Raw genomic sequence first — 25,883 nt, forward strand, 5'->3', positions numbered from 1 at the left:
CCATGATACTCTCTGATCTCTGTGGACTTCTTAAGCCATGCAGAAAAAGAATTTGAGGTCTGAACACCTCACAACATGATGTCATGGACTGGTTCGTCAACCAAATGTGACTGCTTGATTTGATGTTTCATTGGATGAAAAAGTTGCACACTTGTCTGCTGCTTGGAAAATGGACATGAGGGTGAATGTCACCTTAAAAGCCTAATATTACTTTACACAGGGTTCAATTCCATCTCAAAGCTATGAAGAGACTTTAATTCATTTAGCAGAAAGTGGACTGCATCTTTTAAAGTCGGAGTTAAAAGTAATGTCAAATCTTTACCAAGTTCTTTATTATGCAAAAGACCTGTTTTCTGTCATGGATGAGTATTGACACTTTTGTTAATAAGTAACTCAACCCCTTGAACATGCAGTTCGTTATTGCCATGTTTATAAAGAAAATATAATAGCTAGTAACTTGTGTAAAAAACAAATTAATTAGAATGCAACCAACACACATCCATGTATAAATATTGGTTGCATTGACTTTACCTGCATTATTATACTGATGAGATTAAACTAACTTCAAATCGACAAATCAAGACAGGAGGATCTTGCTTTAGCTGAATTTGAACAACACACTACAGTAACGTGCAAGAGGGATGAAAGATACCTCACAAGCAAGTCTGTCTTGTCTGATGAGGTCACTCACCTGTTTAAAAATGATGTCATGAGTAGGCTGTAGAGGCTTTAGATGTAAAAGTGGACTGTTGATGATGCTGACTTTGGATATCCACTCTTTTAATACAACAAATAATAAAAATGGTCCTGGAAAATGTCTTTCCCCACCTTGTGAAAGTTGCCATCTCTTTTAAAGTGTCTTTGAAACTGGCTGTTCTTCAACTTGAAGGGTGTTCTTTTTTTCCTGCCTTCACTTCAGTCATGTACTCTAGTACTGTCAAAATCTGTAACCATAGATCATTTACAACACTACAGTGGCCCTGAAGGACAAAACAAATTGACAAAAGATGAAACACTTTTACAAAGTTGGAGACAAATTTACATTTCGGAAAACATTTTTGCATTTAATAACAAAAAATTACATCAGTAAAACCCTTTTACCATGGCCCAAACAAATTTACATTTAAGAAAACAAATTTACAAAAGATGAAACACTTTTACAAAGTTGAAGACAATTTTACAAACAACGGAACGCTTTTACCATTTCTGAAACAAATTAACATTTCATTTTTACGGAAAGGGAATGTACAAAATACAGGAAGGGATCAAGTGAGGGGTCATTTAGTTTGTTTTGATGGAGAGAAACCAAGAGGAGATGGGACAGGTTACATATTAGGACATCCTCGGGTCTCAGAGAGAGGTGTCTGAGGTGCCTCAGATGAAAAAGCATCATGTCTCCGGAAAAGCTCCGTCATATCTCCACAAAACCTTTATCATGTGTCAGAATTCAGATGAAACAGACTCAGACCACATAGCCTCAGGCCACAAGGAGTCAGACTTAACAGTGAAAGTGTTCCGTTGTTTGTAAAATTGTCTTCAACTTTGTAAAAGTGTTTCATCTTTTGTAAATTTGTGTCTTAAATGTAAATTGTTCTGGCCTTGGGTAAAAGTGTTTTGCTAATGTATTTTATTTTATAAAATGTAAAGATGATTTCCAAAATGTTAATTTGTCGCCAACTTTGGAAAAGTGTTTCATCTTTGTAAATTTGTTTTGTCATTCAGGGCCACCAACACCTTTCAGGTTAGTTTTTCAACTAATGGTGAGTCAGTGCTTTAATACCATTGTCAGTTATGACACCTGCTGAAATGATGACTAGCTACAGCACAGTGGAGCTAAGCATGATGGGAGTGCATGCAGGTCTCTGTAAAAGGCTAGTAATTTATAGCTAACACGAAAGACTATTACGTGCATGGAGGATCTTAGTGTGAAAAAAGCATACCATAGTTATTTACTCCGTTAAAACCTGAACCTGATCCAACAATGACTACGAACAGTCCTTCTCCATCCCAGTGGTTCAAAACGCTGCGAAGGTAAGACACGAGCAACACTGTGAGGACAGTAGAAGTCCAAACGTGGTCCCCTATTCACGTGTGAAAACAACAGAAATCCCTTGTCTTCTTCCAGTATCCCTAACGCGTTTTTTACATGTCAACACGATCAAGAAGCAGGAAATATTTGGCCCAAAGTTTTTTAAATGTATACCGAAGTGACTCGGACAGTGGAGGAGACATCTCTTTCCTCCACGTGATGCCTTGGAGTTACTGGGTTAAAGATTATTGAAGTCCACAGCTTTTGTTTGTTAGTTAGGATAGTGCATCACTGATTGGCTGGGGTTGTTTGGATTATCACTATTCTCCCAGCCCTCCAGTGGGGCTTTACTTGACGTGCATAATAACTCCATTAAGAAAGGCCAACAGTGAAGAATACTTAATTGGAAAAAACATGAGTTACAAAATAAGGGCGTGCTATGCTTGTCAGAGAAATGGACGTTTACCATGCAGAAGGTATGATGATGAGTTTTGGTTCAGGGTGTGTTTTTATTTCATTGCCCTGTGTTGTTAAAAAGCTAGGATGATGCTGCTGTTTTCAGAACAAGGCTCGGGGAGCAGTGTTTGAAGACTTACCCTTTGGAGTGTGTGGATCTGCTGAAGAGGTCTAGAGTCGCCTTTCAAGCTGGGCACACTCTGAAGGAGAGCTTCAGACTGGCTCAGCTGGAAGCTTTGGTGCGGATGCTGCAGGATAATGAATGTGACTTTGTGGATGCTCTTGCAAGAGACCTTCATAAGGTGAGAATGAGTATGAAAACCGATAGTAATTGTGCTTGAACACCAGACAATGAAGATTAATTAACACCATTGTCTAAGGTATCATTTTTAACATTTTTGTGTTTATTTTCTTGTATTTAATCAGCCTCGATTTGAAACAGTTTCATCTGAACTTATTTTCGTCAAGAATGAGGCATTTCATGCCATCAACAACCTCAAGAAGTGGATGCAACAGCAGCATGTGGAAAGAAACTTGGTGAGACTTCTGTTTTTTAAAGCCACCACCCTCTTTTTTAAAAAGTATCTTCTCTGTATTATCGGGATAGTTTTTGATTTGAACAATTTCCCTGAGAGCACATTCCATCTCACACAAAGACATGTATTGTTCTAGGCCCGTCAAGCAGATTAAAACTTTCTGTTTACTTGACCTATTTGTTAGAATTAAGTTTTTCTTCCTGTTATTTGACCTGAATACCGCTCTCTGTTTTCATGTAACCTCATTTTGAGCTTGACTGATTTAAAAAAAAAAAACAGACCACCACGATGGACGAGTGTGTGATGGTTAGTGAGCCTCTTGGAGTGGTGTTTATCAGGGGGGCCTGGTGTAGTCCGGTTCAAATGTGTCTGGTGCCACTGGTAGGGGCCATCGCAGCAGGTACATTACACTCCATGCACTCATTTAATCAGTCCAATTCAAGTGCTATTTTTCATCACAAAGGTCATTTGTGGTAATCAATGAATTTGTGTAGGAAACTGTGCAATCATCAGCCCCTCTGAGCTCACCGCTCACACAGCAGAGTGTCTCCATAGACTCTTCCCCTTCTACTTGGACAATGTGAGTAATGTCATAGCAGAGAGGACAAAGTATGTTCTCTGAGGGAAGATATTTAATCTTCCACTAAGACTAACTCGTTGAGGAGTTTTTCATTTAAGTTTGAGTATATAAAAAATAGCCTTTGTCCTATAAATTTGAGTCTTATTAACTTATCTGTGTTGATCTTTGTAGAGGAAGGTGTTTGATTATGTGCCATGAAAGAGTTAATTCGATCACAATAATGAACTTGGTATGATTTTGCAGTTATGTTTCACAGACAGTACAGAAAATGATCTGATCTGATTTGAAATGTTTCTTCTCTTCAAGGAATGCTTCCATGTGATTCTTGCAGGCATGAATGACTTGCCAGAAGTTATGGAACTTAAATTTGACCACATTTTCTTCACAGGTATAGATCAAATCTTAGCTGTGAAATGTTTTGTGATATTACAGTTGAATTGTTTTTGTTATTTTTAATTTCTTCTTATCTCAAGGAAACAGGGAGGAGGGCACCAAAATTGCTCAGGCTGCAGCTCGCTCACTCACACCTGTCACCCTGGTTTTGTCCGGGAAGAACCCGTGTTATATAGACCAAGACTGTGAGATTAAAACCGCCGCTCAGCGAATCGCCTGGGCACGTTTTCACAATGCTGGACAGAGTATGGTGGCTCCTGACTACATCCTGTGCCACGAAGATGTGAAAGCACAACTGTTGCAGGCCTTGAAGGGCTGCCTGATGCATTTCTACAATTCTGATCCCAGAGAGTCCAGCAGTTATGGCCGAATGGTCAATTCAGAGGTCTTCAACCGTACGAGAGACCTGCTGTTGAAATCTGGCAAAGTGGCTGTGGGCGGGCAAGTGAATGAAGCAGAGAAGTATATCGGTAACTGCACTATGTGTTGGGTGTCCTGTAACAGTAATGACCTAGTTGTAGTCTCCAAAATGAACCCGTTGTTAACCTACTTTTTTCTGTCTGAAGCTCCAACGGTTTTGACAGAGGTAGCAGAGAATGATCCCATCATGCAACAGGATTTTTACGGCCCAGTCCTTCCTGTTTTGACAGTAACGATATTGATGAGGCCATCAGTTTATAAATAAGCAGGAGAAACCTCTCTGTGTGTATGGATATTCCAACAATAAAAAGGTACAGAGCAGTTAAAACGGAGTTCTTGTTGATGGTTTGAGCTTGATGCGTTCTGATGACATTATGGTCTTTCTGGCAATGCAGGTAGTATCCAGGCTAATGACTGAGACCTCCAGTGGAAGCTTTTGCTCCAATGACAGCATCCTTCAGAGTCTCATGGTGGCTCTGCCTTTTGGTGGAGTTGGTAAGTCATTGGAAGCAGACTAGAAATGATACCAGGCTGGTGGAATAGTGTGACCTATAATCTATGTCCCCTATGATTTTTTTTTTTTTAAAAAGGTGCCAGTGGAACAGGTTCCTACCATGGCCGCCACAGTTTTAACACCTTCTCTCACAGGAAATCGTGCCTGCTGAGAAGCACGCGCTTTGAATGTGTTACTTGTCTGCGTTATCCGCCCTATGAGGACCGCAATCTGTCTCTGATGACATGGGCCAGCACCCTGTCCCAGAGGAGCCAGGGCTGGTGCCAGATCCTGTGACCATGTGGGAGGATAACAGAGCCATGATGGAGGAAAGCCATGTGTGCCCTTAAGAACCATGCTGACATGATGTTTTGTTGAAGGGATTTAAAAAATGTGAAAAAAATGTAACTGTGGTCCAGCCATACAGTAGAGATGAGAAGCAATATTCATATTAGTTCAGTCTCAGGTGATTGCAAACCTACCTGATAAATTATTGCCCTCCTGCTTTAAGTTTCTCTGTTGCTGTAAATTGACAGTACATCACCTATATTTTTGAAGCATTACTTGTGCTACAATGTTAAATAACCAAAAAGTGCATGTATTTGCAGAATAGTTTCTGATAACTAAATTTTATTATTGCTTAAAAATGTCACATAAGAAATAATAAAAATTGAAATAACATCTTTGAACTGTTGATTTATTTCATTTTCTACAGTGAAAATAAGACATGGTCCAGCAAATCATTCCCAAAACACAGGTCTTTTGTTTTATTCTTCATCACAATATGTTGTCATTGTGGTCTTATGTATATTTTCTCCTCGCTGCTTTCTTTCATGGCTGCATATCTGGCCACGGTGAAAAGGTAGTCGCTTAATCTGAATGAAAATACAGGGACATGTATTAGATATGTAATAGAGGAACAGTATTCTGCTGCTAAATTCAAAGGACTGGGCTCACCTGTTTAAAAAAACTTTGCAACATCTGGATCTGCCTCACCTGAGCGCACAATTGGAGCAACACTATGACCAGCACAAAGATCTGTCAGGACAAACTATCAGAGCAAGACTGAGGAGTCCTTTTAACATGATTTGCAGCAAGACGCATGCTGCAGCTCACCTGCGTTCTGCTCTCCGCACACTGTCCGGGCCAGGTGCAAGCTGCGCCGCTCTTTCCTCCAGACTGTGAAATACATAGAGCATGTATTAGTGAAGAAATAAAATCCTGTTCTCTCATAAGAACTCTGAATTTCAGACATTCAAACTGACTTACAGGTAAAATGAAGTTGGTCAGGGGAGGCAGCTCTTCTGTAAATTCATCAATCCAGGTTTCCAGATCTGCAATTGGCTGAGCAGTAATTTTGTTCTCTCTTACCATAAAAGGAAAATAAACAACAACAATCAGATCAAGCAAACAAGTCAATATTTTAGTGCATTAGGGAAGCCAGACAGTGCATACTTGTGTGACTTTCTCTTGCAGATGATCGTGGGGTTGCAATATTGGAGCCAACATCTTGTAAAATGCACTGTATCTGCAAAGAAAAGAGTAAACTACTGTTCAGATATCGTCTATCTGGTTGATGTTTAATGTCTGCAAGAGAATGAATTAGCAAAATTAAAATCAAACCTTGTCCAGCTGATAGGTGAATGTGTGACCTTTTTCCAAGCAAAATTCTCTAGCCAACCTGTAATGCACAATTAAAAATGTCAATTTTGCTGAGTAAGGTGATGGATGAAATGTGGTAGTGATGGTAATGATCTGAATGGTACAAATGTTACCCTAGTGCTGAGGACAGCTCATCTGTGTTTCCTAAGGCTTCAAAAATATGATCTTCTTTCGGCCTTCTTTCTCCTGTAAATGTGCTTGAGAAACCTTTAAAGGAGTACAATATTAGTAAAAAACAATAACTATATATTAATACGAAATGTTTATACTGTTTAGTTAAGTCATGAAACAACCTTTGTCGCCAGTTTTGGTGTATATTTTGGGTATCTTTTCTTGTCCTTCAGTGGCATAACTGTAGACAAAAAGGGAGGCAGGATTATACTTGAGAAGGACTTTGATAAGAGGATATTTGATATATTTAATACATACCAATTAATAAGACAACAGTTACAATACAGTACACCGTGTTCCAAATTATTATGCAAGTTGCATTTTTGTGAATATCTTAAAAACTATGTTAACAGTCGTTTCCAAATTTGTTAGGAAGAAGAAGAAGAAAGGTACTTTATTGATCCCCAGGGGGGAATTCAACTTTTTCACTCATGCTATTTTGGACATGCTACACATACAGTTTTTGGAATATACATACAAATGCACACACATGCAGTGAACATGCTTAGGGAGAGATGTCAGAGTGAGGATACTGTATTTTTAAATAAACGCAGAATCTGCAGAAGTGAGTGTGCGGATCGCCTCATGAACTGGCCTGCCTGCTTACCCAATCTCAACTCGAATGAGAACTTGTGGTCAATAATAAGAAGATAATTTACAATAATGGCAAGAAAAACAGCTCAAAGAGCATCTTTGGAAAGCCATACAAGGTGCAGCACACAGAGTCAGCAGAGAAGTCATCAGAAACCTCACTAAATCAGTTTACCAGAGACCTCTGACCCTCACTTAAAGAAAAGGAGGTTATATTGGACATTTGAGAAACACTTTAGATTTGAAATGTTTTAAAGACATTAACAGTTTTATTTTGTATAGAAATCTAAACAAACTGTTGTTTTTGTTGAAGTTTGAATACAGTTGTAGTAAATATTATTATTGTCAATCAATAGAACGTTTAAAATGGTTCATAGCTTTTAATTTGTATAAGTTATATGCTCTTATCACCAACTTGCATAATAATTTGGCATGCTCATTTCTGCAGATTTCTACTTTGAAAAGCATCATTTTTACCTTCACAGTTGAAGAAATATATTTACTATCTGACTTCTTGACAAATTTTTAAATTTTAAATATTCACAAAATGCAACTTGAATAATAATTTGGAACACGGTGTACAACAGCTATGATTTTCTGTGCATCTGGGTCTCAAATGTGCCAGTCAAACAAACTGAAACTTCATTAAATCATTCTTACTGCAATTCTAAAATAGCCTAACATTTTCCCATGTTACATACATACAGTTAGCATTTTGCTAATAAAGTCACACCTAAGTACATGAATGACACGATCAGGAAATCAACACTTTGCCCTTGTTTTCTAACTATGAACAGGGATATACATATACCTTCTGTCTGACCATAGTGTTATCCTGGTTCGATATGCGCTTATGAGCCTGCATGTTCTTGCAAAGCTGCGAAGGTGAGCAGCTTTTATGACAATCGATGCCATGTTAGGCTACAACAAGCTAGCAAAATAATAGTGGAAAGTCGTTGGTAAGCTTTTTGTCGCTCGGTGGCTTCGTTGATAGTGGGCGTTTCCTTTCTATGGCGCGATTGGTCAACACACCGTGTGGTTGGAAGCTGATTGGACAAAAAAATATATGTGCAACTAGCTGCTGATCTGATTGGATACTGTCGGTCAAACCTCTGTTCGCCCCTCCCTCCCTGTGTCAGCTGTTTTTTTTTACAGGACTCCCCAGGAGCACCACGCTGAAAAGGATGCCCACCTAGAGCAACCCGATGTACGATGACCGAAAAATGCAGATAACTTCTTCAGATTAATCGACTCTTCACGCAAAGTACACATCTGTGAGGAGAAGTCGCCGACTATTTGTGGCTGCTGCAGAGGATTAACAGGGGTGAACGGTGGCTAAGCTAGCTATTATTAACACCCTGTGACAAGTGTAACTAGGGGGGTGACCGAGGTGACCAGATCTGGACACAGTTTGGTACTTTGTAAACTGCTTCAGTAATGCAAGTCAAAGACCTATACGTGTCTGCTCCTGGGAAGGCGATCCTGCACGGAGAGCATGCAGTTGTGCACGGGAAGGTAAACTGCAAGCTGTCATCGTGATATTAAAGTTTTAGACATTGTATTATCGCCCATCAGAAAGGTTATGATATCCAACACAGAACTTAAACTTAGCACGTGTCGACACTTTTCCATTCTACATTTCGTAATTCAGTTTGAAATGCTATTTTCCTACCTTCAAAATGTACGGTGGCCCTGGAGGACATTGTAAATTTATAAAAGATGAAACACTTTCACAAAGTTGTAGACAAATTCACGTTTTGGAAAACATTTTTAAATTTTATAGAACAAAATGACATTAGCAAAACACTTTTACCAAGGCCAAAACAAATTTACATTTAAGGAAACAAATTTACAAAGTTGGAGACAATTTTACAAACGGAACACTCTGAGCCTGACTCCGTTTAGCCTGAGGCCATGTGGTCTGAGGCTGTTTCATCTGAATTCTGACACATGATGAAGGTTTTTACGGAGATATGACAACCTAAATGACCCCTCACTCGATCACTTCCAGATCACTTCCGGATCACTTCCGGTATTTGGTACATTCCCTTTCCGTAAAAATGAAATGTTAATTTGCTTCAGAAATGGTAAAAGTGTTCCGTCGTCTGTAAAATTGTCTTCAACTTTGTAAAAGTGTTTCATGTTTTATAAATGTTTTCTTAAATGTAAATTTGTTTTGGCCTTGGTAAAAGTGTTTTGCTGATGTAACCTTGTTTTGTAAAATGTAAAAATGTTTTCCAAAATGTAAATTTGGAATAGTGTTTCATCTTTTGTAAATTTGTTTTGTCCTCCAGGGCCACCGTACAAATGCTATCAGTACTTGCTGTTCATTATTACAATAACTACCCGTCCTATAAACAGACAAAAGTTTGGTTTTACAAGGAAAATTTCGTAAAGTGATTCAAAATATACATTCAATTTATGATGGTCAGATCCTCTGTGTAAGACCTTCATTACAATAATCCTGACTCAGACACTTGGGCATTTGAGGGGTTGTAATTTAAAGCAGTGTGACAATTAAGCTATCTTATGTTCTCTGCTCCTTTACAGGTGGCTCTTGCTGTAAGTCTGAATCTGAGAACATATTCGAGGGTTAAAGCTACAACCACAGGAACTGTTTGCATTAACCTCCCCAATATCAACACATTCCTCTGCTGGGATCTTTCTGAACTGAAGCAGCTCATTCCTTGTTCTGGTGGTAAGGGATGATACAACATTGAGGACCTACACCCACATACACTCTTGTTGCATCTGCACCATACATCCAGTAGTCAAGTGCTTTCATGTAATTCAAGTTTGGGTCACTAGTCAGTCATTTCTTAGAGTAGGCGCCACAGCTTGAATTAACATCTTTTTATTTTTTGGTTGTGCAAATGTCTGGACTTTCTGTGGGGTTTGTCCTTAAACAAGGTGCAACTATTTGGAAGGATGAAATTCTGGTGTGAATTTCTACATTAACAAATGAATGAATAATCTGTCATAGACATGTCTTTATGCACCTACATGTCAAAATAAGTGTGTTTGTTTTATTTATGCTAATGTTTCATCTGTCTTGCTGCTTGCGTCAACAGGTAAGAAGGAGGAGGGGAAACTTCTGGATGCTGAACTTGTGGGGAAACTGCGAGATTTTGTTGGTGCCACAAATGGAAACTCGGAAACTTCCACCATGGCCACATTATCCTTTCTCTATATCTACATCTCATTATTTCGGTCAAGGTGAGATGTTACTCCTGTTTTTAAAAATACTGTCCTTTCATTTTTTTTATCTTTAAATACACATTTTATGTGGCATATATGACCATGAAAATCACAGTTCATATGGCAGATGTTTTGAAACAATTTGATCAGGCCCAGGGAATGCCATCTGGTTGCAGAGCTGTAGTGTCAGTCATATAGTAAAAAAGTAAAAAGTAAAAAAACATGCACTTAAATTAACAGGTAGAAAATGGAGCTGCAGACATGTTGATGTGCTTCTGTACAGGCAAAAGAGAATAACCAAGTCTGATAACTACTGCAGTAATCAAGAGTTGCTGCATGCTCTTTATATTTTTTGTTTTGTTTTGGTAGTAGTGGGAAGTGTGTGTTTTGTTGAGATGAAGGTGCAGAAAGGTCCTAACTAGATCTGATACTAACACGTCCCATAAATATCTAGATATTTTAACTCAAAAAAGGTGTTTGCAAAATCTTTAAAAGCTTTCATATGTTAGTTTACAGCCAGAAACGTATAAGTGCATTTTACATCTTCTAAAGGATAGTGTGAAATCATTAGTATCATCGATATTAAACTTTTTATTTGAGTTTTAAATGGTGGTACAAGTGTTGAATAATATACTTAAGTCAAAACTAGTCTAAACATCCACCTTGTGGATTTACAACCTGTCAGAGCTGAACTGGTGAGTTCACAGGTCGTTCAGGTCAAATAAGACGTATATCAGCTGATCAGGGGTTTTTGTCATGTGTAACATAAGGTATTGTCATATGTACTATACATTTTCATAGAGTATAGGGCTGTGGGCAATAATTATTTTAATCATTGAATATTTACTGATTTATTTACAAAAGTACTTTGGCTACATTTCCAAAAAAGGGCTCATCAGAATGTCTCTTAACCCAAAAGACTTCATCAGATTGCTTTATTTGTACAACGAACAGTCAACAAATAAGAAAAAAAGGTGTTCAACATTAAAACATGTTTCAACCCCTGTTTAGAAATGGCTGAAACCGTAAGTATCCAGTGGGTTATCTTTGGTTGAATTTGTCCACTTTTCATTACAGGTGGTGAAGAATAAACCAGATTGAAATAGATAAGTGCCGGGACTTTCAGGCTGTTGTTGCTGTATCTATAAAAAACTCTTTCATGTTGAAACAAAGATAGCTAAGAGGGATGGACAGAGAGGCTGGATGTTCGTTTCTGTGGCTCCAGCAGCTGTGAACAGAAGAGATGCTCGGTAACATTAGAGCTGCAGGTTGCTGGTGGGGTTTAATCAGTGCTGACACAGTGCGGCCGTGTCTGAGAGAGGTGATGGGTTCTGACAGAATGGTCACTAATGAGAGTCTGGCACTGGGCCACAGCGCAGCCTTTAACAAGTCTGGATGTGTTTTTCCCTCGAGAGAAGAGCCGGACAATTAGTTTAGAGTATTCCCCTGTCTGCCCAACAGCGGCTTCCCTGACATACACTGAAAGTGATGTCAAGCAAGTTAATGTTGTTCATAGAAGTGAATGGATTACAGTTTATTACATAGTGCTCATAGTTTTACTGTTATCTATTACTGTTATTGTAAAGAAAGGGATATGACACATTTTTTGCATAAATATACTGTATATATATTTTTAAACAGTGACATAGAAATAAGAGAGAGAGTTTTAGGTTATATTTATGCCTTTATTAGGAGAGACAGAAAATGTGGGGAGTAGATAGTGGGGGAAAACACCACAGCAGCACATGGATGGAACGACCACTGTGACGAGGACCATAGACTCTGAATATGGGGCATGTTCTTAAACCACTAGGCCAACAGAGCCCCTGAAAAAGCAGTTTTTGACTTTAAATAATAACACTCTTCGGTTGTGTGTTTTTTGAGGTGCAGTTTAACATTACTCTGACATGTAAAGCACATGCTTTTATTGTAAAATAAGTCTTCAATACAGTATTTAATGTTAATGTATAAATGGAAGTTCAGTTTTAACATTTCTTTCCTCAGTGAACTGCCCAGCCTGACACTGACCGTGTGGTCGGAGCTACCTACTGGAGCTGGACTCGGCTCAAGTGCAGCATACTCAGTGTGTTTAGCTGCAGCTTTGCTCTGTGCCAGTGGAGCCATTCCCACTCCCCTCAAAGAATGGGATCCAACTGCCAGGTAAAGACATCGTATTAAATATTTTTAATTCTGGTAAAAATTATTCTGGTAAATAAATTTCATCAGTAAATTTACGACGAATGCTCTCTGAACTTGGACAGATTTTACATAATTCATATCCTATACAGTGAACGTCTTTCAAGAGTTATTTGGTTTAAAATTTAAGTGCAATAAGAGGCCTGAAGTCACAACACTGTACCTCTTTACACTGGCTAAACACTATAACATGGATGTCTGTACAGTATAATTCAAATTGTAAAATAGTCCAGCAGGCTGATTGGGGAGTCACAGCTTCATCCAGCATCCCTGTACACCCAACAGTTACAGGGGGTGACTGGTTCCATTTTAAACAATGACTCCCTCCCATTACATAATGAATCTCAACTTCTCCCATCTGGATGGAGGTATGAAGTACCAGCCTGTACTGGTTCTTCACTACTTCTCAACTATTTATGGATCTTTTTATCTTGTTTTTTACTGATGGCACTTTCTAACCTGTTTTTATTTATCATGTTTTCATTGACTAATGGTTGATTTAGTTTCTATCTTGTTTTTGTTGACTTTGCTCTTATTGACTGTTCATTTCTTGTTGTTATTGAGGGTTAACTTTTTGGTAACTTTAGTCACTTTGCCACTTTGTTTGTAGTGTCTTGTCATGTGTTGTTTGTTGATTGATGTAAAAAGGAGGTTGGCTCACTGCAAACAAAATCTACCAATGGGTACAAATCAAGTTACCTTGAACCTTGAACCTTGAGCTATAATACTACACAAAACAGTGAGCTATGATGCAAAAGCGTACCTCTTTGAGAAGCCTTTGATGTTACATATTTGTTGAATGTAACAACACTCTTTTAAAACTTCCTTTGATTCAGCTAGGTCTATTCTATAAGGGTTCTGCATATTTGCATCACGCAAAACAACCCCCCAACAACCCACAGTTTTTGTCTTTATTTTATCCTCATTACTCTATCATAATTTTAAAATGATATTTTTTAGCCCTTTATTAGATAGGAAAGCTGAAGAGAGACAGGAAACATGGGGAGTAGAGAGTGGGGAAAGACATGCAGGAAATGGTCGCGGTTGGGAGTCAAACCGGCGACCTCTGCGACGAGGACTGTAGCCTCTGTGACGAGGACTGTAGCCTCTGTATGTGGGGTGCTTAGACCGCTAGGCCACCAGCGCCCCAAAAGAACAGAATTTAGTGAAATAAAACCCTGCACTTTCCCATTTCAACCCTTGAACTCAGCAACATTTTAAGAAATACTTCAACATTAGTCACTCAAATTACTCGAAAAGCTTTGTTGGTTCTGATTTCAAGAATAGCCTTCGCACTCGACTGCTCCTCTACTTAGCTTGGAATAAACTGTTGAATGAGATGAAGGCGGAAAATCCTGTATGTGGGGTGCTTAGACCGCTAGGCCACCAGCGCCCCAAAAGAACAGAATTTAGTGAAATAAAACCCTGCACTTTCCCATTTCAACCCTTGAACTCAGCAACATTTTAAGAAATACTTCAACATTAGTCACTCAAATTACTCGAAAAGCTTTGTTGGTTCTGATTTCAAGAATAGCCTTCGCACTCGACTGCTCCTCTACTTAGCTTGGAATAAACTGTTGAATGAGATGAAGGCGGAAAATCCTGACAGTAGTTGTATTTAAAGTCTTTTAAAAGGAAGTTTGTCCTTGCCGCTGTAACTTGCTAAATACTGCAAAGTGCTCTGCTCATGGTGGATTAAGATGAGATAAGACTGGATCTTATCCTGTCTTGATGTTGGGTGTTTGTAGATAATATAGCATAGAGTACAGTATATCTAGACCTGCTCTGTTTGTAAAGCATCTTGGGATAACATTTATTGTGGTTTGGCACTATATAAATAAAGATTGATTGATTTTAAAATCCTACAGACATTTAAGCCACAACTTAAAAAATTCAACCAAACGTCTAATGAGGAAAATATGAACCCTTTTCTTACCAGGACAAGTGTATCTATTTTGACAAATAGAAAGGCAGATTAATTAACTGATATACAGGGTTGTCCACAGATTATAGCTATAATGAATCATGCTGTAAATCCTGTGATGACTGTAAATAGATGAAGAGATAGTTGAGTAATTTCTGAATGACTGTAGGTGGTGTCAGGAGGACCTGGAGCTGATCAACAGCCGGGCCTTCCAGGGGGAGATGATCATCCATGGTAATCCTTCAGGAGTGGACAACGCTGTAGGAACATGGGGTGAGGCCTGAGATTATGGTGTTTTACCACTTGTGGACAAAGAGCACTCTTTGATGAAATATTTTTTGCTACCTCTTCTACTTATCATGTGATGATTATGTTTTTAATGATTAAGAGTTCCCTGTGTGCAGGTGGCATGCTGAGATTCTTGGCTGGGAAGATAATACCACTAAGCAGGTATTGATACTGATTGTTTTAATGAAATAAAAAATAAAAAAAAAGCTTATACAGTACCTGGTGATTCAATGAAGGCAATATTTTTTTCTAGCAGCAAAACAAATATGATTAGGTAAATTAGTGTACCAGCAGAGCGGCAGAATTAACTCTCTGTTGTGTCTGCTTTACTTCCAGGGTGCCGTTATTAAGAATCCTCCTCACTAACACCAAAGTACCGCGCAGCACCAAGGTACTTGTTGCCCGGGTGAAGGACAAGATTAACAAGGTACTAAACGGTTTCCTCCTCCCCTGTGTGTTACCCGCCGACACTGTAATTAATATAATAGGCGGTGCTTTTGCATGGCAGATACTCCAGAGCCTGGTGTTGAGTGCCTTCATAAAATATTGAAATTAAACTCTTAGGCAGCACCCCTGTGTGCTGTTGCCGTGGTGACGCCAGCAGGTGTGCAGATTTCTGCCTCACACAGACAGGTCCGGACGGTGTTGTGGCAGTGTTGTGATCAGGCTGGAGCACAACCAAAGTCAACCCTGCAATTTAACTTTGTGTATTTGTAAACAGCTTATCTATCACAAACTGTTTCAGGTTTTTTAAAGCATATGACTAAAGACACACTTTGTTTCACAGATAGTCTTCAGTGATGATTTCATGTTGAAAAACAGGTGATGTTCGGAGATGTTGATTTCCTTTCTTTTTGTTTTCCTCTCTTGTAGTTTCCCTCCATCATGACCCCGGTGCTTGACTCTGTTGATGCCATTTCCTGCACTTGTGAGAAAGCCCTCTCAGAGATGACCTGCAAGCCGATCACAGGAGAGCACTACAACACTCTGGAGGTACACAAACACTTATTATGTTTAAAGAGGACCTATACAATTGGCAGCCTGGCAGCCAAATCTTGTCTTTTAACAACCTCTGTAAATCCTTTAATCTTTAAAAAGAAGTAAGCTTCATAGCCCAGTCATCAGTCATAACTTTTGTTAAAAAACTTTACAAAGTTTAAACTCAGACAGTGAAAGCAAATCGGACTTAAAATGGTGTAGTGTCTTCATTAAAACAGCAACAACCCAGTTTGCTTGATATTGTTGCAACATTTAGATTCCTAGATATACAGTTGGTAGCAGAAAATGAAAAATGTCTGCCCCCTTCTCTTTTAACTTGTTATCAAATTGAGGCTTTTAATTCAATAATAAAGGCCTTGTGTACAGATTCTTGCATTATAAGTGTCATTGAGACATCACAGTAGCAAATTGTAATTATGACACAAGAGGACATCAGAGGGCTCTCATGCAAATTAGCTTCTTCTCTGCCTACAGCAGATCTACACAACAGCTCTGTCATATTATTCACAGGAGCTCATTGACATTAACCAGCATCACCTGAATGTGATGGGGGTGGGACACCCTGCTCTGGACACCCTGTGCCGAGTTACATTGACCAAAGGGCTCCACAGCAAGCTGACCGGTGCAGGTGGAGGAGGCTGTGGCATCACTCTTCTCAGACCAGGTACTGTTATCCCACTGTGTGTTTGTCACAAGTCTGTGTTGTGAATGTTTTAAAGGGTAAAGTTAAATGTTTGTGTCATTTTTTTTCTTCAAAGCTAACATACTCTGCCTCAGTAGCAAGGCAAATGATCGTACATTATCACTCTACAAAGAGTGGCAACTTCAAAATATGTTTTCCAAAGATGTTTTGGAATCAACAGAGAACTCTTTGGTTAATACCAGCATTCATAGACGTCTTACCTTCAAACATTTCGTCCATGGTCCTATTTTGATGCTTGTAATAGCAGTTGAATTCCTGTTCTTTATATTAGCTCTCTGTTTCTTTCTTTGCTTGCCTCATGTGGCTATATGACATTGCTTCCTCTTAAAATAACAGTGTTTCAAGTAGCAAAAACCTACTTGTGTGCTACTGCACTGTGCAATTGCTTACAAGGAGAAATATGTCATCCTCTCTTTGAGGTAACAAACTAACAAAAAAGACATTCAGTCTTTGGTCATACATGTAGCCTGATGCATTCTTCTTTTAATTAGCTAAAGATCCTTTAACCCTCCTGTTATGTTGCAGGTCAAATTGACCCTTTTAAAAGTATATTTTAGATAATATATGCCTTCCAAACCAGCTAAATGCAGCATAAAAATCTGGGCAACATGTGACAGAAGAGGACTCTTAATTTTTTTAGTTAATTTAGCAACATCACTTCATAAAAATACAAAATAAAAAAATTAAAATAAACAAATAACTCAGTTATGTAAAATATTGTATTTATATTTAAGGCTCTCCAATGTACTTAAAAAAGTTTTATCATTAATTTGAATGAAAACCGAGTGAGTTTCTGATTTTGTGTCAGTTTTCTGTAACATTGTCAGATGATTTTAAATTTTTGTATGCAGACCCTTTCGTCAAAGCAGCCTACAAGTACAGGTTCATCCCTGAAAGCACCATCTTTACCTTTTACATCTGTCCTAGCAGATTGTTCCCTTTTTCCTTTTTTTCTTGTATCTATAGCCTCCCTGCTTAAACATTTGTGACATGACTTTCTTGTGACTTGTTTATTTTTTAGAGACAGACTCCTATGTTATCCAGACTACAGTGCAGGACTTGAGGGACTGCGGCTTTGACTGCTGGGAGACGAGTATTGGCGGGCCAGGGGTCCAGCAGCACTCCCCTCTCTCTATCAAAGCGGAAGTTCTGGAGATTTTAAATCATTACTGACACCCACCTGTGACTGTGGCTGAGCAAGAGGACTGATGGGCAATTTTTCATTGTTCTTACCTCAAGACCTGTCGACCAGTACGCTTGAATAACGAAGTGATCTGATGGGACAAAGGAGAAATCCATACTGACTAAACTGGTCAGAGCTTCCTGAAGAGATTACCGTAATTTAGATTTTACTGACTGAAAAAAATGTTAGTGGCCTGGTTGGTAGATTCAGAACAATGTGTCTACAACAAGTTACTCATATTAATTATGAACAAAGGGGAAAAAAGATGAATTTATATTTTGAAAGAACTCACCGAGTGTTTGAACACACTTGAAAGAACAAATGTATGTGCTGAGCACTTTGGCCACTAGATGGCATCAGAGTTAAAGAAATGTTTTCTATGAAACAGGATTTATGGTTAGGGACTGATAAATTGATTAATGTGTGAGCCAAGCACTGGCAGGATTTAATTTATAGTTTCATCCAAATATTAAAGCAGCAGGGCAGACCTATCTGAACAGATTAAATCATTGTATGTCATTAATTACTCTGTCCTGAAATTGAAAAAAGCAATGTTGTTATATATTGGCTAGAATTAAAGTGGTCATTTGTAGAGTGACAGAAAATTAAAATAAGAGAGAAAAGATGATGATTGAATTTCTTCTTTTGCAGCTTCTTTGATGAAACCCAATCACCGATTTTCCCTTCCATATTTCTCCACACCATAAACAAACAATATGAGTGAGAATACTTCCGGACAAGCCAGCATGTCATAAATATGCTTTCTAAGACCACAGTGTATGATTTACTCTCAGCAATTATAATGAAGACACATTTATGCTGCAGAGCTCTGATATTGTCCTCCGCATTAAACATAATAACACTTTCATGAAAAAGGAACCTGAAACCAAAGACTTTTCTGTCATTTACTCATTAGAATTGTCTCGGATAATAATTAATAAGGCATTGTAAGGGTTGTTGAATATGTGTGCCACATGCATTGGTTTGTGCAGTTCTAGACAAACCGGCTGTGTTGTTTTGCTAACAGAGGATGGGTAGAGCGGGACAGCAGGAGTGTGTGGCCTCTCTGGAGCCTCTGGATTAGCGCCACTATAATGTGAATCAACAACAACCAGCGCCTTTCCATGAGTCACACATTTGTGCTGACACATATGCACACATAAGAACACACACACATCAGCTTTTCCCAAATTCAACTCCACCTAATTGCTCATCCTGCCTGAGCATTACAAAATATTCTGCACATGCTGCAGATGCAGAAGACGGATCTGTTTAGAATATCCCTGATTTGGGGAAAAGGTCATGGTGGGATTCAGTTGAGTCTGAATATCCATTTCATTTTCTATTTTTTAAATGTCATGAAGATTGAGGAGCACAAATCTGGCAGTGTATGTGAATAAACAACATTTGTCACCCTCCCTCCTTTTCCGCCTGGCCCCCTCTGTCCTCTTGAATTGTGTCATCTTTATGTCAGGGCAGCCCCCCGTCAGTGTGCTGCACAGTTGCCCCTAACCCCTGCTGGAATTTAATTACCACTGCGCTTTTCAATTGAAATGGCATTGACGAGGGGGGACAAGAGGGAGACAACAGAGCCTGTTCCATTTGAAGCCCCTCTTTCTTTTCTGTCTCCTTCTCTCTCACTCCTTTTACCCCTGCGAGGCACAGATGGTATTTTTTTTTTATCAATGTCAGCGCCTGCTTCTTTCTGCTCTGATGAATAGAATCTAAAGAGGCCCTGAGATTATTTCAGATAACAGAGGGAGTGAAGAAAGGGGGTCAAGGATAGAGGGAGAATGTCAGAATCAGAGAGACACGATGGAAACAGTGTGCTGTCCCGGCAGCGAGGACGAATATGTACAAATCATTTAACATTCAATGTTTAGGGAGTTTTGTCCGGATGGATCAATGTGAGAGAATCAAGGATGTATAATTCATTTAGCCCAGGCAGAAGGAATGAAATGTTAAATGTGAATTTGCTGAGTGGTCATGCTCACTGTGGCACATTCCCTCTGGTCTCTCAGTGGACTGGTGAAATGCTTGTCAGGAGCCATTAAGTTTGAATACAGAATTAGACCTGACTGACAAGATACCGTCTTGCTGTTGGCCTCTAGTTTTACTAACAGGGATTCAGTGTATGACTTCCTACGGAGAGCATTAGCATTTACATACAGGGGCCTCTGCATCACAATATGTTGTCGCTTGTTATTGACTTGTGTGTGGTATAATATATGTCATGGTATCTGTGTCAAAAGGGGGATGTGTAATTGTCCTCAGCAGGGAAGATTTGTGGGAGCATCCTCTTCCAGCACTCTTACGGGCAAACTGACAGAGCCAACATCAACATCATGAGCTCCTCTCAATCATCATGGACTCTATGATCCTCTTGGGGGTGTTTGCCCTTTCAGTACAATTGGAGGGGGGGGGGGGGCTGGGTGGTGTTAGCAGCAGGGGTCCAATTAAGGCAGCAGGGTGCAAGGTTGATGTCAAACAAGTTGAAAGATATAGTTTTGGGGAGAAAAATATAATTATTGGACTCATTTAACACCTTGCTGGTAGAGTTCACAGGATTTTTTTCTGCTGATTAAACAAAGAAAGAGTTGAAATGAACACCTCAATGAAATTGTTAATTATTCACTCACAAGCAAATGAAAAGAAAAATGCTAGTTACTTGTTTGTAGCCTAATGCTTATATCATTATGCTAAGGTGTAGTATTACAATTTTGACATGCTGATAAAGTTAAGAGCATTAGCAATCACTATTTATCGCAAAACACAAAAACAGCAGATGCTGATGAAAGTGTCTCTAATTTTGCGGGTATTTGGGCACAAACTGAATTTCTTTACCTGAGGGTGGCGCTACAAGGAATTTAAAGCTCCTTTGAAGGGTTTTTGGCTTGTTATGAAACAGGCTGAAATCAACAGTGATGCTTTTTCATTGATGTACAGAAGAAAACGAGACCATCAGCAACAAGATGGGTAATGTATTTCTTGTAATTTTTAATGCCTTGAATACGGTGAGGGGGTTGGTGTTAGACCAGACAGTTGACAACATGCTGGAGAAAACTTACTTTTTCCAATGACAATATTTATGAGTGAAACATTTCATTGTCAGAAGAAAGCATGATGAGATTTTTTTTTGTCAGAACACTACTTTAACCCTCTGATTATGTTGCGGGTCAAATTGACCCTTTTAAAAGTCTATTCTAAGCAATATATGCCTTCCAAACCAGCTAAATGCAGCATACGAATCTGGGCAGCATGTGACAGAAGAGGTGTTGTGTTAATATTTCAACAAAAATTCAAAATGTAAAATAAAAGAAACAAAAATCCATGTCATGTAAAACTATTGTATTTATATTTAGGGTTTTCCAATGTACATTAAAAAGTTTTAACATGAATTTTAATGAAAAACAAGCGAGTTATCCTCATTGAACCATGATCTGTGAGAATTAAAGAACACCAATGGACTAAATCTTGATTTACATGGTTAGTACTGGAGTTAAAATTGGATTTAAAAAAATGTGTATTGGGATTTTTTGGGGTTCTGACACTTTTGGATAATTGAATATGCCCCGTGTCAAATTGACCCAGTAACATTGTTGCTGTTCCAGAGAAACGAACATAACAGAAGGGTTAACATGTATAGGATACAACCATAAGATGTGAGAGGTATGGCTTTTTCAACGGGGGGCTAAAATCAACACAAACAAAACATTTTCTACAGGTGTTTTGAGAGAAAAGCTGTTGTGTTTTAACCTGAAAATAAAATGAAAATGATATGACTCTTCCAGAATCTGTGTGACATTTCATCAAACGAACAAAGTTGACCTCATGATGTTGCTAGAAAAAATGACGATGGTTTTATTCTGATCAGTCCCCTGTGGACTATGAATTTAGTTTAAAGGAATCCATCTGGTAACTAGTAAAATATTCAAATGGATCTGACTGGGGGAATGACAATCTGACAAATTGACATCATGGCATGTATTTTCTGTTTTACAGCCCTATTAATCACCTCATAAGGCTATAGGGTTAACTTGCGACCCTTTTTTCGAGCTCCCTACCCCCAGATCTGTAACCTTGTCTTTGCTCTCTCCCTCTAGACAAAACATTTCAACTGAGGTTTCCACCTGGAGGCATCTGTTTGGTCTACAACTGTGCCTCCTCATGTTTATAAAATGGGCCCACCGTGTGTAGCCCTGCCTGAGCTGTATTATTGTAAACATGTGAAACACATGACACAGAGCAGCTCCCGGTCCACGTCCCATTTTCCATCATGGAATTGTATCATGTCATTCTATCGATCCTGTAATTGATTGTGTGAAGTCGAGGGCACCGGCAACACACTCTGTCATTCCTCAGTGCCAGAAGCGCTCTTGTTTAATTGCAGGCTAAGGCGCTGCTTTTTCTTGTTGCCTTTGAAAAGCCTCATTGATTTTTATACCACCCTTCATCCTGGCTGTGCTCCGTTTTAAGAGCAAATCCCTTGTGTCGAAGTTGCCCAGAATGTAAAAGTATGAAATCTGTCAGCTCTTTTCACAAGGCTTCCAGGTGCAATCCAGACACGTTAGGACTAAAGTAAAAAAGTCTGCCTTTTGTGTTTTTTTTTGTTTCAACAGAAAGAGCTGAGCTACGTTCTGAATATGAAGCTTTGTTTGAAACAGCCTGATCAGACTTGAAAGGTCAAAGTTCATAACTTAAGAACTGAATGTGTTTGTTAAAACTGTTGTATTTTTTAAGAGGAGCATATTCCTTTTTTATTTGGTATCAAATAGGAGATATTTGAAAGATTATAACCATGAAAAACATTATTATTTGATAATACATTGCATTAATCTGAAGCCTGTAATCCAAACAGGAATTCTAACTGTTTTTGTCAGGCTTTAAACTGCAGTTCAGAAACAGGCACATAAATAAATGCAGTGCGTTATTGGGTCTTTACAGAACAAAAATATCCGACATGAATTTTGTTTTGCATTAATTTGAGCGGCAGCTTATCTAACATTCATACATTGAACTTGCTCTGAATTAGAAATAGGTTCTCATCATTTCCCTGGGATTGCAGCCAATTTATTGGATTCAGTTTTTTTCACCCTCAGAGGCTTGGGGAGGAGGATGATCTCCAACTGTTATCACGTGACACGCTTTGATTGATGGACCATTAAAATGTCAGCCAGATGTACTTAAAACCACAGCTTTTAGGTTGATAAATCATGGCACAAATGGAAACATAAAGCTGTTAGAAACAAATATTCCTATCTAGAGCGATCTGCAGCTAGATAGAAATGGATGTTCTAGTGCTTGTCTGTCTGTCTCTGTATGTGTCTTTCTTTAAATTCTCTTCCAGTATATCTCTCTCGGCCGCTGCAGTCATGTAATTACAACGGGACAGGTAGGAGTGTTCATATTTCATCTGCTGCATTCATGATAACATCTAATAATCCGAAAGCGTTGCAAAATTGGTATCTCGTTGCTCATGCATTATGAATGAGTTACTGATTGCTTTTTTGCATAGATTAGCAATCATTTCACAGAAATCTCTCATATAAAAATGTGCCAGGAGGATTTCTATCTCTTCTACTGAAGAGTTGAGGTGACACAAACCTTCGCTTTTTAAAGATAAGACAGATCAGGTGATAACACTTCTCCCCCCAATGCCACCCTGCTCCGGCTACTGCTCTCTGACTTATTTCTTTACGCATATCATCACAGGGGGGATAAGTGTAATTTTCAGCCCACTTTGCAACTGATTGCTCACTTAGTAAATATATTCAGCATCTGCAGTGTTATTGTGTTTGGAGCCAAGTGGCTAAGTACCGCTGAGATGCTCTGGCATCAAAGTAAACATTTGCAGACTCCAGAAGTGCACCGAGGGAAGAAAATCTTCCTCCTCAAAGCTCTGAGATTGTGCGGCCTACATATGGATTTCACTGACCTCTGGTTGTCCTGACTCATATTGGCACTACACATATGGACCTTGTATGGTCTGGTGGTTAGGGAAATAGGCCCGTGACCAGGATGTAGTTAAAAGTCCCCAATGAGGTTTACATACCATTTTGGTTTCCTGTCAGGCAAATAACCTGTTTCACAGTCGCAGTGATCTACAGCATCCATTGAAAGGTCAAGTCAAATGTGTTTCACAGAGCATTTAAAGTCAGCCTTTTACACAGAAAGGAGCAGACTAACTGAGGTCAAATATTCAACATGAACAGGCTTGATTTCTAACTTACTAAAAAGCTTTTTAACACTTTTGATCAAAGCCTATGTTTGTGGCTTTGATACCACTACATTTGAGCTCAGCCATGTTGCTAGTTGAATGACGATGGAAGTGTCAACAGTACGAGTGTGCTCGAGGTGTGTGGATGTGTGTAGGCCCGTGTTGTGTTTCCCATCGTAACCCCTGGCCTTTGCCCCCCTCCCCCAGATGGGCAGACTCTCAGTCGAGGCCCTGTGGAGGTTGGTGCCCTCTGCCTGACAGCCTGTCACTGTGCTATAGTGGAGATTTTTTTCTGCAGGAGATGGTGTCTGATTGGGAGCAGTGTGTGAATAGCCCTGTCACACTCGATAAGCCAGCAAGACGACCTGTGACGGGGACATATGGCATGTTTGACAGGCAGAGAGGGTGCGAATCGCACTGAATGATAAAATGGTGTTTTTCCCCCTTCGGCAATGTCATGCTTTCAGGCAAGCGTGTGGACCATCGCTCACTCAAGCGGCTGACTCCGGCCTCCTTGTGACATCTCCTTCAAGGTCCTGGGTTTCTCAGCCTCGCGCCTGGCCAATTCTGACACTGCAAGCCTGCACTGCTCACTGCTGCTCTGTTAGCTTGTCGATGTAGGAAGCATAATTGGATATCAGTTTAGTTTAGCAATGTAGACTGGGAAATGCGTCTTAAGAGCCTGTTCGTCAGAGCTCCTTTTAAAGCTCTGGCACTGCAGCCCTTCATCCTGTCTCTTTTCAGCCTGTCACAGTGTTGATTAATACACACACAGGCTCATCAGACGGCTCTAATTGATGGGTTCAGCCTCCTCAGGACCCTGATTCATTTAAAGGGGCATGAACACTGCAAGAGAAAAGAGGAAGGAGACAAACAGGCCCGGACTTAAGTGTGTCGGGGAAATTATTGAGTTGAACTGCACGCCTCTCATCCTTACTGTCAGCCGGGTCTTGACTTGTGCTGTTGCAGCCTCAACTCCTATCCTGTCAAGTGTCACATTGTGTGTGTTTGTGGCCGTGACAGACAGCCCAGGTGTCACACTCAGGCTTCAGTGCACCATCAGGCACCTCTGCAGCGGTCCCCAGTGGCTCACAGTCAGAGAGACGGCACAGTCCAATAACCCCTCTCAAACCCAGCGTGTCTGGCTCCCTGGGGACCCCCCTGTGGAGTTTACTCTCTGTCCATTGGGCCAGAACTTAGAAACTCTGCCAACGGTCACATGATCCTGCTTTCACTCTGAATGCTAATTATAACAGTCCAACTGCTCCTCTGCTACTTCTGCCATTAGTCTGAAGGCTGATCTTTTTAAAAGGAATGAGGAAGTAGGACATTAACCCATTTCAAGAGATTGGTCTTAATAAGCTACAGAAGGAGATTTGAATAAACTGAGCATACAATGAGTAGATGAGATGATTTAGTCATTGATTTAGAATACTTTACTCTATTAAAGTAATTTTCACAGTTGTAATCAGCAGTGTATTTGTTAACACTTAACACACAAGATGAAGCAACTATAGACCAAAGTAAGTAAGTTACTGAAGCTACTGCAAAGCCAAGCTGCTTGAATGTTTGAGTCCAGAGTGACATAACGGATTGTGAAAGACTGGTGAAGAGTGTGCAAAGACACATGAAAGCTGTAAGTAAAAATCAGGGTTATTCAACCAGGTATTGATTTCAGAGCGTTTACTAGGTGAAAGTATTAGTATGCTGTTTGAAAATGAGTATTATCTTTTTTTTTCTTTTCATGAGAATGATTTATCTGGAAGTTAGGAAGTTTGGAGAAATGTTGTAAACAGTTACACAAAAATGTTCATCACACTCAAACACAATGAGTGGCAGAATCA

The 25,883-nt window shown here is 39.4% G+C and overlaps 3 protein-coding genes across 3 annotated transcripts; 2 read left to right on the forward strand and 1 right to left on the reverse strand.

Moving 5' to 3' along the window:
• Positions 1-1,796: 1,796 nt before the first annotated feature.
• On the forward strand, positions 1,797-5,411 carry aldh3b2 (aldehyde dehydrogenase 3 family, member B2). The gene is given in 12 exon segments (XM_034691440.1): positions 1,797-2,031; positions 2,592-2,787; positions 2,912-3,022; positions 3,301-3,421; positions 3,516-3,601; positions 3,908-3,989; positions 4,075-4,464; positions 4,561-4,641; positions 4,644-4,667; positions 4,670-4,725; positions 4,810-4,909; positions 5,005-5,411. Coding segments are annotated over 12 exon segments (1,497 nt in total). The 5' UTR covers positions 1,797-1,981; the 3' UTR covers positions 5,205-5,411.
• Positions 5,412-5,586: 175 nt separating this feature from the next.
• Positions 5,587-8,308, reverse strand: mmab (metabolism of cobalamin associated B). Its single transcript, XM_034691442.1, is given in 10 exon segments — positions 5,587-5,788; positions 5,873-5,926; positions 6,024-6,039; positions 6,042-6,079; positions 6,169-6,277; positions 6,366-6,435; positions 6,531-6,588; positions 6,683-6,776; positions 6,863-6,921; positions 8,143-8,308. Coding segments are annotated over 10 exon segments (693 nt in total). The 5' UTR covers positions 8,247-8,308; the 3' UTR covers positions 5,587-5,697.
• Positions 8,309-8,440: 132 nt separating this feature from the next.
• On the forward strand, positions 8,441-18,450 carry mvk (mevalonate kinase). The gene is made up of 10 exons (XM_034691441.1): positions 8,441-8,846; positions 9,882-10,029; positions 10,403-10,547; positions 12,534-12,689; positions 14,819-14,922; positions 15,054-15,099; positions 15,274-15,364; positions 15,811-15,930; positions 16,447-16,600; positions 17,661-18,450. Exons 1-10 carry the CDS (start codon positions 8,769-8,771, stop codon positions 17,810-17,812), a joined length of 1,194 nt encoding a protein of 397 aa, XP_034547332.1. The 5' UTR covers positions 8,441-8,768; the 3' UTR covers positions 17,813-18,450.
• The last annotated feature ends 7,433 nt before the right edge of the window (positions 18,451-25,883 follow it).

Source organism: Notolabrus celidotus, chromosome 9, assembly GCF_009762535.1.
Source record: "Notolabrus celidotus isolate fNotCel1 chromosome 9, fNotCel1.pri, whole genome shotgun sequence".
Classification (NCBI taxonomy): domain Eukaryota; kingdom Metazoa; phylum Chordata; class Actinopteri; order Labriformes; family Labridae; genus Notolabrus; species Notolabrus celidotus.